Source organism: Pseudonaja textilis, chromosome 1 (assembly GCF_049901715.1).
Source record: "Pseudonaja textilis isolate UNSWEBS1 chromosome 1, rPseTex1.2, whole genome shotgun sequence".
Taxonomy (NCBI): Eukaryota; Metazoa; Chordata; class Lepidosauria; order Squamata; family Elapidae; genus Pseudonaja; species Pseudonaja textilis.
Window position 1 is genome coordinate 206951345 of NC_141990.1, and position 13771 is coordinate 206965115.

Consider the following 13771-nt stretch of genomic DNA (forward strand, 5'->3'; position numbering starts at 1 on the left):
ATGCCAACTCTGCCAGCTCATAATACAGTTCTGTATTACTGTAATTTATCTTTGCCTCTTTTTCCCTGGACAAATTCAGTCATCTGTCATTGGAACAACAGACAGTTTTAAGAATATGTCAAGAGAGAGAGAAAAAAAGCTATTTATCAATTACTTATTGAAGCAGGCTCCTAAATATTTACTCACTTAGATTATGAACTTGTTTTTTTTTTCTTTTTTTCTTTCTTGCTGTGTTGTTCTTATACTTCCCCCAGAAGAGTCTTATATTATTAGTATATGAGTTTATGTTTATATTTTACATTTTAACAGGACAGGTCAGGCAGATTCTAATTCTGATCAAGACCTTCACTTTCATTCAACTCCAACAGTATTTATCTGTTCGTTTTTGCTACAACTGAAACCGATTTTGTAGTTTCAAAACAGCTCAGTTCTTTCAGGCCCGTTATTTTTTAAGTGATTTAGTTGGGTTAATATCTTTTATAATACAGTTTTTGGATTTTATTTTGAAAGTGCTATCTTGGTTCAATAATTCTGTTAGAAATATAAAAATTAACCAAATAGAGGTGGTCCTCAAGTTATGACGTGATGAAGCCTGCCATCATGGTTCCAATTCATGACAATCATAAAATGGGCTGGTCACCTGATTTTACAGCCATTGGTGTGTCAATCATTAGGAAAACATTGTGGTCATTAAGTGAACGTCTCTGTTGTTAACCAAACCAGTGGTTCACTGTGTAAATCTGATTTTCTATAAAAACATCATCAAACTTGGTCATGTGATCATGGAACACTGCAAACAGCTGTAAATGCTGAGCATCTGAAGTGTGGTCATGTGACTGTGAAGGTGGGGGGGGACTGTCAAAACATCCTATATAGGATGCAAGTACTCCCCAGGTAAATCTGTTGGAATTTCAGCTACTAAACAACTGGTCATAAAGGGTTATCTGAACATGCATGTTGTATCTTTTTTTAAGACCTCCATAGTCTTTTAGCAATTGGCATGGCTTCATATTCCTTGAAGAACCACACCTCTCTAAATCACACTGTAGTTCCTTGCAGTGCATTTATTAACTATTTATATACATCATGTCTCTTTCAGATATATGTAATCAGTTTGGCTGAACCGCGACTGCCCTTGCAGCTGGATGATGCCATTCGGCCAGAGGTTGAAGGAGAAGAGGTGAAGATGTGCTTTCTAATAAGTAACATTGTATTAAAAATAATAATTAGCCAAAGGCTTGAAATTTTAGTTGCTATTAATAATACTGTTAGGTTGATTCCTGAATGTTGGCCCATCCAACATTATCTGCTTCCTAGTTCTTAAATATGGGAAATAATTTTACTGCTCAATAATACATAGGGACCTGACCTTAAGCAATGTGTAATATGCCAAGATTTTGTGCATAGAATATGCTCCATATTTATCTCTTAGTAATATAGAAATGTTCTCACAATTACTCACTTTATAAACTTTATAAACTGAACAGGACTTGGGTTAATAAGGGAAATTTTATAGATATCCATATCCAGAATGGCCCTTTTAAACAGAAATCTAAGTTTAAAGGGGACTTGATTAATCTTATGGGAAATGTTTATCTGAATTTTCTTCTCTTTGCGTTCATAGAGCAACCGCAAAAACGACAGTACTAGTTTTTTTTTTCAAAATTAAAATGATTGAAAACTAACCCTAAGAAATATTCTCACTGTCCAGAGGACAGTGGTTGAAAAAAGGTTTAGGCTTGGATTATTCTTAAAAGCTAAGAAAAAAACAATGTCTGAGGCAAGTGTCAACAGCATTAAGTGTCATTGTGGGATCTTAGGCACAGTGAGGATTTTTGTTGTTGTTGTTTTAAAACATTTCAAATGACCAAAACCTCATGAGAATGCTGAAATATAGTGCAATCTCTTTTCACCTGCAAAATCGCAAAAGAGTGTAGTCAGTTAGTAATTTGTACATTCAGTATTGACATTGGTTCATAATCCAAGATGTTGCAGGTACTAGCTTGCAACACATGCTTTAAGATGGGAGTGGGGAAAATGTGCCCCTTCAGATACTGTTGAACTGTATTTAATTTGTCCCAGTCAGTATCAGCAGTGATAAGGCTTGCTGGAAATTGTAGGCCATTAACGGATCTTAATTAGTGGAGAAATATTTTGCTAACAGGTTTGTCATCTGACTTTTTTTTTTTAATTTTTGTTGCCAGAGTTTGATTCTGGTGTCTGTTTAAAAGGACCTTTAAAACCTGGTTGTTCCCCTAAGCCTTCGGTTAAGTTGGGTAGTGAGCCCCTGGTAGAAATGCTGTCTATTTGAGAGATGGCATTGGTTTTTATTTCTTCCTGATATTTATTTTTCTTTTTAAAATTTGTTTTTAATAATCTGCACCATCAGAATTGCTATATAATCAGGTGGCCTTATAAGTTTGATGATTGATTGATTGATTGACTGATTGAAAGTCTCTTGGATATTATTATTTGGATGTTCTAATTTTATACCCTTACCAGAATTTAGCCTACCTATTCTCCATTTGAGGCTGGAGGTTATGATGATAGAACCAACATACATCTCTTACTTGATTTGTTTTTCACATTGCATTTGTGATTTAACATTTAAATATCAAAACTGAAATATCGGAAGCCCTCATTCAAAAATATATTTATACAGTCAATGTAGTATACAATATACAGACCACATGGTTACATCTCTTGATACTGTAAAGTCAAGCACTCTTACTGTGTTAAGGCACTTTCTAGATACAAGTTCTTGTTAGTGATTTCCTAATTTAGTGACAATTCACAGTTATAATGGCGATGAAAAAGTAACTTTACCATCAATCCTTGCATTTACAGCCTTTGCAGGCTTCTAAAGCAAAGGAAAGCTGAAGGAAGATCAAAAGTCCAGCTATAATTTTACTTCTTTGCTTAATAATCAAGTTGCTGCTCCCAATTATGGTTGCTAAACAAGGACTACCTGTTTCTGTGTCTTTGGATATTAAACATCTTTTATATATATGTCGTGAACATGCAACAAAGTCAGCATTTCTTATTCTATTAAATTTTTTGCTTTCTCCCTCTTCCGTACATGTGGTTTTCAATATTTGTTTCTTTGCAACCATTCAGGAAGGAAGAGCTACAGTGAACCAGGATACAAGATTGGACAACAGAGTTATCGACTTGAGGGTAAGAACCCAATGACTTGGAACTGATCAAATTAATCAAAAACTGGCAAGAATAGTGTTACAAAAATGTATGTTTCAAAGGATGCATAATACATTGTGATAAAGACATTTTACTTAACAATAATGGAAGATGTGGGTTGCACAAAAGCAGTAAAAGGTTTTATTAGCTTATCTGTTACATTAATCTAACTACATTTTCTAACTAAATACATTCAAAACCAGATTGGACAAAATTTATCCAATCTTCCTTTTTTGAAAGAATTTTGCTAAAATATTTCTATTCTAGATCCTTCAAAATGGTTAGTTTTTCAGCTGCTCAGTTGAAATTAACCAGATAATGTATCATATCATCTCTTCCAGTTCAGTTGAACTATATGAGATCTCCATCATTAACTAACTTAATTAACAATCATTAATTAATTAGCATATCATTTTCAATAATCAAGCCATAAGTGACTTTGGCATAACTTGCTCTTTTTTTTCCTGGATACCATATACCGCATAGTTTACTTATCAGAGATATCCAATTTTATTTTAGCTACTTCTCATGCTGTAAATGGGGACAGTGGAATAGAAAATTTATGTAGAGTAACTTCAAGGTTGAATATATAAAGCAAATTGTATTCTTAAACATTCATAAATATATGTGCATGGAAAATAAGTGTCAGGAAGTTGCATTATGTAAATTGCACAAAAGAGAAAGATGATTCATTGTCAGATTTCGTCCATTATATGCAAACCCCTGTTTTCTAATTGAATTAAATTAAATTATGTTTAAGTTGTATGTTGGTCACAAGGTATTTTGATGTATTTAAATAAGTATAATCTCTCACAATTATTACATTACCTTTTCAATGAAAAAATAACATTCTTTTAACCTACACATTGCATTCTTCATCTAAGAATGAAATATATCTCAAAATACATTGACAGTTATTGTAGGTTTTATGTTTGTTTGTTTTGGTCAACAAACATCCAAAGAGGTAGGCATTCCTTTATTTATATCAGGGGTTTTGTATCACATTCTTAATATATTGATTAATTGATGTAGCTTACTATTAAACTTACAGTAGTCTTAATTTTAATATTTTTACATTTGTGCTTTTATACTATTGTAACTTACCCTGAGGACATTGAGATGGGTAGAATATAAATTAATAAATACATTCTAAAATTACAACATTAAAATGCAATGGAGGCAGAACACCTAAAATCATCAGGTATAAAATTTTCCCAACAGAAGGAAAACTTTCCTGAATAAACATAACTTTGGTAGCTTGCAGTATATAGGTGAACAGTATGATAAAGTTGTGTTCCCATCACTTGATTGGTGTCTTCATGAAGATGTCCATGTTATTTCCTTAGCTGTAGTATCAAATACTGTTTGTCATTGCTTTCTTCTCCTGTATAGTATCTTTAGAACGTCCTTAAATAAAAATAATTGGTAAAATGGCTGAAATTTTGCAAAAGTTTAGAATTTCTATGAATGTGAGATTTCAGAATAAAAGCATTAAGACATATAAAATTTGGAGAATAGCTTCTGACCCTTAGGTATACTACCTTCATGCTGAAAGCAGAAGAAATCTCAGATGTCATTGCTCAAATTCCAGAACATCCTTGTTCCTGCTTAGCAGTTTAGCTATAATGTATTCCACCACAACCTCACAGCTTAGATTTCCAATTTACAGTATCTTAATATATATAGATAATCATCAGCAGTAGGGAAGCCAAGTTACAAAACATACTCATTTAATCTTCATAGGGCTAGTTGTAGTCTGAAAAAGGGTGGATTTTTCATTTCTCAAAATTTTTATTTATTACATTTATATGCCAGCACACCCCATCTCACTTTGCAGAGTGACTCTAATTTATGTTTGTTTACACAAATAAAAGTATTATTTAATATGTGGGTCTATTCCCATATCTTCTACTGGTTTTAAAATAAAAGGTGAATAAAAATAATTCAACTGTTATATAGAAATTATTCTAGTCACAAATGTATGACATGGTGAAGAACTGTTCAGAGACATCAAGTTATATGTCAAGTATTTCCTCTTTTTTCCCAGCAAAGTTCAGATTTCATAAAATCTGGATTGAATTTTATTATAACTGTTATTTTAATTAAAATCTGAATAAACTACCCAGATCAAAAATGGTTTCTTAAGAAACCTGACTACAACTTGTTTTAACCCATAGAATGATTCACTTATAAGGCAGATGAGCATTTGTGGAAAGTTCAGTAATTTGTTGACATCCTCTAGTCTCTGTAGAACAGATTGCATAAACCTTAAGTCAGCAGTTATGAACTTTTGGGCTTTTGTTTTTGTTATGAAAATCATTAAAACATCATGGAAAGTTTTTGCAAAGTATTACATAAACCAAGGGTCAGAAACACAGTGCATGCAAACATTGTGGCGCGAATGAATTTTACAATTCTCAATTTGCAGAATCTCAAATTTAAATAAAATTTAAATAAAAATTCAAATAATCTCATAAGATTTTGAATGAGAATACCAACATCTTATGAAATTCAAGATACTATGAAATTTGGACAACTATCTCAAATTATTTTTGTTTTATTTTATTTTTCAAAGTTTTTAACTGCCTACTCCCTCATATAAGTCTACCATAGTCCATATCACTCTGTGAATTCAAGATTGAAAATCTTTGATTTGAATAATCTGGGTTAGATCAGATCGCATTAATGAAGTTGTTTAGCACTATTAACATATTAGGTATATGTTCATCATAACTGAAATGGATACCTTTTCTTTTCTTTTTTCAAAAATCTCCAGTGATAGTTTTGTTCACGCTTATGGAATGGGATGTATGTGTTGCGTGAAAACAGCCTCATGAGAATTAAATTTATTTTAAAAAATATTGTTAGCCTGTGCAACTATGGTAAATGCTGAAAATATATGGGCAATGCCCATTTCAGGCAGGATTAAATTCTCTTTCCTAAATATAGAAAAAATAAGAATAAATGAATAGAAATTAAAGTGATACTAGAGTCATTTATATGTTGTTATGCCATATTTTCTTTTTGCAACAGGTTCACCTTTTAGCCTGACAGAGCCCAGTCCCTAGTAATGGTTATCTTTCAGAGGGTGGTATAGATATGTGATAGAAAATTAGTTCCTGAGTTAAGTTTGGTTTCAGTGATGTGAATTCAGATTTAGAACCGCCTGTCTCCATTTTCCAGTTATGTTTTGAATTAATAACTCGGCATTGAGAGGGAAGGCCTCCTTTTGGGAAAAACTCTCTGTACATAACAGTATTAAAAACTCTTCAGTTGTATTACTTTATCTATTTACATATTGATTGCTTAAATGAATTTTTCATGGTGGCATATGGCTTAAACCAGGGGTGTCCAACCTTTCACCATCCCTGGGCCACATTAGAAGATGAAAATTTGGTTTGGGCTGCACATAAAATAAAATAACAGTAACGATACCTGATCATCCAAAAAAACCATAGAAAACATCGTTAACATATTAAATTTATTTGGAAATGAAGTTAGTGAGATGTTTTTATTATTTATTATTAATTATTTATTAAAATTATTTATTTTTTATCACGGTTTTTTTATCACAGTTTTTTTATCACGGTTTATTTTCCGGCCAAATTTTGCGGGGGGGGGGGAGAAAGCTCGCCTGCCTCGCGCCTACCTCTCCTCCTGCAAATGGCCTGGCTGGATGAGGCAGGACTGGAAGGCAGAAGCAGCAGCAGCGGCGGGGGCAGAAGCCTTCCCCCACCACCGCTGCTGCTTCTGCCCCTGCCGCCGCTGCCCACACCGCCGCTGCCCCCGCCGCCGCTTCTACCCCCGCCGCCACCACCGCTTCTTCCCCTGCCGCCGCTTCTGCCACCGCCGCCACCCCTGCCACCGCCACCGCTTCGGCGGCAGGGGCAGAAGCAGCAGCAGTGGCGGGGGAAGAAGCGGTGGTGGCGGTGGCAGGGGAAGAAGCGGCGGCAGGGGAAGAAGCGGCGGTGGGAGCAGAAGCGGTGGCTGGGGCAGCAGCGGTGGCAGGGGAAGAAGCGGCGGCGATGGTGGGGGCAGAAGCGGCAGCAGAAGCGGCGGCGGTGGGGGCAGCAGCGGCAGCAATGGCAGGGGCAGAAGCGGCGACGGGCAGAAACGGCGGTGGTGGCGGCGGCGTCAACAGCAGGAGGTGGCGCTCTGATGGCGCCTTGGCGCCTGCCTCTCCTCCTCCTCCTCGCTGGCTCTGGCACGAAGGTTGGGGTGGGCACTGGGCCGCATTACGAGGCGACCTGGGCCGCATGGACAAGCCTGGCTTAAACAAAAGACATGTCTCACCAGACTGAAGCTGGTGAGGTAGGAACCACTGGATCCCAGGCTAGAGAAAGATATTGTGTAAAATATCTCAAAATTTTCATAGCATCTGGGAGATGGGAGGAGCTTGCGCCGTGGCGATACGGTTTGCAATCGAGCTCCTCGATTGCAGCCGATATCTCCGCCACTGGCCGGTCCAACGGACCTACGCTGTCCCGTAGGGACAGCCATCGTGAAGAGCATATCCTGAGGATTCCGGGATACCGCAAATTCCCTGGAGAGCCCGGGTGAAGCTCTTCTTGCCAGCGGCGGAGAGGCAGCCCCATGCTGCTGAGGCCGGGCGACTCCAGACGGAAAGAGTTTGAGAAAGAGTTTGTCGGTTGGGTGAGAACTTCTTTTTTTATTTAATTTTTGAATTTGGAAAGTTTACTCTAATTATCTGAAGAAACCTGTGTGATTTTTGTTTTGTTTTTTGACAAAATTGATTTAGCGGCGTTTTTTAGGGAAACGTCAAAGAGAGAATCCATTTTTTTCTTTTCTTTGCTTCCGGACACTATTGTTACTTATTGGATAACTGGACTGTTTTTTTTTTCTATATATTCATATGTTTTATTCTTCTTCTGGACTTTTTATTTTTTTTTCTGGGCTAGAGGCTTCTCTTGATTTTGTTTGATTTTTCGGTTTTTGTTTTGTGTATTGTGTCGGCTTTCCCTTAAGAGAGGAGGGGGAAAGTGAGAACTATGATACTTTGTAACACTGCCACCTAGAGGCTCGGAAATATTTTTTTTTTTTTTTTAAAAAAGATAGACTCTTCTTCTCAAGGACATCCCCTGATAAGATAGAGGAAAGCACTTTGTGGAATATTATTACAGGTGTCTTTCTGGATATACATGGCTCAGCTTTGAAGCTTGTGGGAAAGAGAAGGGAGTTATAATTAGAGCCTTGGATAATTAAATAGAGTGCAGTGTTATTGTTTTTTTTGAGTTCTGCCAACCCCTTCACTAACATCAAGGTCCTTACTTTTAAGCTTGATTTATTTGCAAAGGAAGCCTCTGAATTTCTTTTTTCTACTTATATTTTATTTTGATTTAACTGATTTTATTTTTCTTTTGCCTATTTGGATCCTGTTTTCTCTTTTTCCTTTTTTTTTTTTTAATGTACATTAGCGGACTATTTCTTTTTCCTTTTTTTAATTGAGGTTTTTCTTTTTTCTTTTTTTCTGGCTGGACTAAGGTGTGGAATCTGAAGAAACTTATTTTTCTTGGTTTTTGTTTTGTTTTTTGTTTTTTCTCTTTTTCTTCTTCCCTTCTTCCTTTTTGGCTTTGTCTTGTTTATTATTATTAGTTTTTTTTTTTCTTTTCTTTTTTTATTGGACTAAGGTCAGGAAGAATTTGAAGAATTTTTTTTTCTTTTTTTCTTTTTTTTTCTCACTTTTGGCTTTTTTATTGTTGGCCTTTTTACCTTGGATTATAATTTCATATTTTTTTCTCTTTTTTTTGTGGATTAAAATTTGAAAAAACTTGAAGAGTTGGAACCACTTAAAATGAGTAAGAAATTTATATCTTCGGGTGCCTCTATGTCTGCTTCTGCCTCCCCACCATCTGGACAGCGCTCAATTCAGACATTGTTAAAGCAAGATAAAGAGAAAGAAAAAGAACAAGAAAGAGTATCCTTCCAGATGATTATGCAAGGAATTCAAGATCTTAAGGTAAAAATGGATACTATTGAACAAAGAACAGGTAGGATGGAACAGATGATGGAAAAATATGAAGAGAGACTCCAAAATGTTGAAGAGGGAGGCAAACAAAGAGAGGAGAAAATTGGAAATATCGACAATAGATTAACAGCGATTGAACAAGAAAAAAGTGAGATGTTGAAGTGGGAGTTGGATAGATCAGAATTTTATCTTAGATTCCAAAATATAGAAGAAGAAAAAGGACAAGATTTGGTTGCGATAATGGTAGGAATTCTGGCGGAGGCGCTCGAGATAACAGAAGAGAAGATGATGGATGGAATTGATGAGATATATCGAGTTTTTACAAGATATGCGATGAGAAATAACCTACCCAGAGAAGTTCATATTAGATTTATTAAAAATCTTTGAAGACACAAATATTGCAAGTAGCAAGAGAGAAGCCACTGAAATACAAAAGTAAAGAAATTTTGGTTTTAAAACAAATACCTAGAAGAGTGAGAGAGATGAGAAGAGAATACCGATTCCTGACTAAAAGGTTATTGGAAAAAGAGGTGTCTTACAGGTGGTTGATTCCAGAAGGATTGATGTTTACGTGGCAGGAACAGAGACATAGAATTGATTCAATTGAGAAAGCAGAACTGTTTTGTGCAGAGGTTTTTGGAGGCAGAGAAGGAGGAGCAGGAAAGGAGGTCCCATCAATTGAATCCCAAGAGGAACAAATGGAGGTTGGAAAAGAAGAAGGTGCAGTAGGTGGACAAGTGGATATTAAAGATCAACGTGAGGCAAGACCCACGAGAGTGGTTAAATCTAAATATAAAACATAATTATGGAAGAAAAAAATTGATTACAATGAATATAAATGGACTGAATTCAGCTGCTAAGAGAAGGAAGATTTTCCATAAATTAATGAAATTAAGGTTCGACATAATTTGTTTACAAGAAGTTCATATTAAAAAGCAACATGAACAATTGTTATTACAACCAAAATTAGGAAATTGTTTACCTCTTTGACACAATCCAAGAAAAGAGGGGTGGTTTTATATATTAAAGAGGCCATTCCAGCAAAAATGATTTATACAGATGATGATGGGAGAATATTAATGGTAGAAATAATGGACAATAATAGAAAGATACTTTTGATTGCAATTTATGCACCGAATGATAAACAGGAAGAATTCTATAGAAAATTACATACTAAGACTGCCGAACTTGACTATGCTAATGTAATTATGATGGGAGACTTTAATGGAATTGTGGATAATAGACTTGACTATATTGCAACAACAGTAAAGCATAACAGGAAAACTCTTCCTAAATCCTTTTTTAAAATGATAGATGAATTAACTTTAAAAGACATATGGAGAGAAAGAAATGATAAATCTAAGCAATTTACGTTCTATTCAAATAGGCATCTATCATGGTCCAGACTGGATATGATTTGGATCTCAACAGATTTAATGTCTAGTATTCAAGAAGTAAATATTGAAACAAGTACTTGGGCTGACCATAACCCATTGACAATTGAATGGAAGGGACAAAGGAAAAGATCGAGATGGACATTAAATAATGCTATTTTAAAGGATAAGGAATTTATACAATGGATGGAGAAAGAATTGGCCTTCTTCTTTAAAGAGAACAGAAAAGAAGACACCTCAATACAGAATGTTTGGGACACAATGAAGGCCTATGTTAGAGGCTTGATAATAGACTATACAAGAAAAAAGAACAACAGGAAAAGGCGAACTCTTAAAGCCTTGGATGATGAATATAAGGGACTTGAAAAAGAATTACAGAAAATGCCACACAGAAAAGATGTTAAAATGAAACTGGATATAACTAAACATAAAATGGATTTAATAGAGAAAGAAGAACTGGCACAGAAAATTAGGAATGCTAAACAGAATTATTTTGAGGATGCAAATAAGCCAGGTAGATGGCTAGCATACAAATTGAGAAAGGAGAAAGAGTCGAGGAAAATACCGCAGTTAATAGACGACCAAGGTAAAATTTGTTATGGCAGCAAAGAAAAAAAAGAGATTATTTATGATTTTTATAAGCATTTGTATAAGAAAGAAGACATTGATGAGGAGAAAGTTAAACAATACCTACAGAATGCAAATCTACCTAAGATACCTAAAGAGATTGAAGAAATGCTAGAAAGTAATATAACAATGATGGAGTTAAGTCAAGCACTTAAGAAACAAAATAATGGAAAGGCACCAGGTCCAGACGGGTTTCCTGTAGAATTTTATAAAATCTTTCAAGAATCACTGTGTATTCCACTGTTAGAAGTTATGAATGAAGTTATGTTAAAAAAGATGATACCTAAAACATGGTCAGAGGCTTACATTACACTTATTCCAAAAGAGGAGGCGGACCTACTGCAAATCAAGAATTATAGACCGATTTCTTTACTAAATGCAGATTATAAAATTTTTGCTTCAATATTAGCAGAAAGACTTAAAAGTACTTGAATAACTTTATCCACCCAGACCAAAATGGGTTTTTGCCAAAGCGACAAATCAGAGACAATATGAGAGTAATTCTGGACACCCTGGAATACTATGAGGCACATCCTGAAAAGCAAATGGCTTTGATATTTTTAGATGCTCAAAAGGCATTTGATAATGTGAATTGGAGATTTATGTTACTTTTAATGGAACAGATGGGCTTTGCTAGAAGATTTATTCAGGCAATAGAAGCAATTTATAATGAACAAACAGCTAAGGTAATGATGGAGGGAGAATTTACAGATCCTATTAATATAAGAAAAGGCACAAGACAAGGTTGCCCTCTTTCTCCCTTGATATTTGTATTGACTTTGGAAGTGTTGAATAGAAATATCAGAGAAGATAAAACTATAAAAGGAATGAAAATTAAAAAGGAAGATTTTAAACTACAAGCCTTTGCAGATGATCTAGTCTTTATCTTGGAAGACCCTATAGAAACAGCCTCGAAACTGTTGGAAAAGATAGAGGTCTATGGGGAGGTGGCTGGTTTGAAAATAAATAGAGATAAAACAAAGATTTTGTCAAAGAATATGTTGCTGAAACAAAGGGAAGAGTTGGCAGAACTGTTAAAAATTCAAGTTACAAACAAGGTTAAGTATCTGGGGATATATTTGACATCAAGATGTAGTACATTGAAGGAGAATAATTATATTAAACTTAAACAACAGATAGCTCAAGATTTGAAAAAATGGGAGAACTTACAATTGTCATTAATAGGAAGGATTTCAACAATCAAGATGAACATTTTACCCAGAGTCTTATTTTTGTTTCAAACAATACCAATTAGGCTTGGAAAAGAATATTTTGAGGATTTAAATAAAATTGTTTTGAAGTATATATGGCAAGGCAAGAAAGCAAGAATAAAGTTAAAGCTTTTACAGGATGCTAGATTTAGAGGAGGGTTTGGACTGCCTAATTGGGAGTTGTACTACCAAGCTGCAAACTTGACGTGGGTTAAAGAATGGATAACATTAAGGAAAACCAGATTGTTGACATTAGAAGGTCATGATTTGTTGTTGGGCTGGCATGCTTTTTTATGGTACAAGGAACTAAAACACAGGGGTATTTTAGAAGGCATTATATACGGGAGTCTCTGTGGTTGAATTGGGAGAAGATAAAAAAACAGTGTTATTTGAAAATTCCAGTTTGGTTATCGACGATAGAAGCGTTTTCTTATCCTATAATTTATAAAAAGGAACAAACAGTTAACTATGGGGAATTATTAGATGAAAAGGGTGAACTTAAATCGATGCAAAAATTGGAAGAACAAGGTATACGGATGAATTGGTTTTCATATTTGCAAATACATTCAAAGTACTATGAGGATTCCAAAGCAGAGGATTTTATGATAAGCAAACTGACTTGGATAAGATTTTGATGGGTACTGATGAAAAGGTGATTAAAAAATTGTATGGTTATTTATTGCAAATTAAGCTTGAGGAAGAACAAGTTAAAGAAACTATGATTGCGTGGGGGAGGAATTTTGGATATGGGATTGATTTAGAGAAATGGCAGAAATTATGGTCGCAAAATTATAAAATGACAATGTCTACAGCCTATAAAGAAAACTTGTATAAGATGTTTTACAGGTGGCATTTTCCCCGACAAGGATAGCAAGAATGTTCAAGAACAAATCCGAAAAATGCTGGAAATGTCATCAGAAACCTGGTTCATACTATCACATGTGGTGGACTTGTGAGGATGCTAGAAAATATTGGACTAAAATCCACATGTGGCTGGAAAAATGACAAAGAAGCATATAGACTTGAAACCGGAGTTTTTTCTATTGGGAATACTACCAGATACTTATAGTAAAGAGTTGAAATATTTGATTGTAAATGTATTGACTGCTACTAGGATTGTATTTGCAAAAATTGGAAAAATGAGAAAATTCCATTGCAAGAAGAAGTTGTAAAGAAAATTTTGGAATGTGCTGAGATGAGTAGATTGACTTTTGAAATTAGAGAGCAAGAAGATAAACAATTTTATTTAGTTTGGGATCTTTTCTATCAATGGTTGAATGATGAAATATTAAAATATAAAAGTTAGATAATAAGGAATAATAATGACTTTATTTTCTCTTTCCTTTTATTGGTTTTTG

At 34.8% G+C, this 13771-nt stretch overlaps 1 protein-coding gene across 1 annotated transcript in view; it reads left to right on the forward strand.

Moving 5' to 3' along the window:
- DARS1 (aspartyl-tRNA synthetase 1) overlaps window positions 1-13771 on the forward strand; it is a 56179-nt gene that overhangs the window by 27252 nt on the left and 15156 nt on the right. The window contains exons 6-7 of the mRNA XM_026714610.2: window positions 1100-1180; window positions 3118-3177. Coding sequence (XP_026570395.2) covers window positions 1100-1180; window positions 3118-3177 — 141 coding nt within the window. The remainder of the gene's footprint in view (window positions 1-1099; window positions 1181-3117; window positions 3178-13771) is intronic.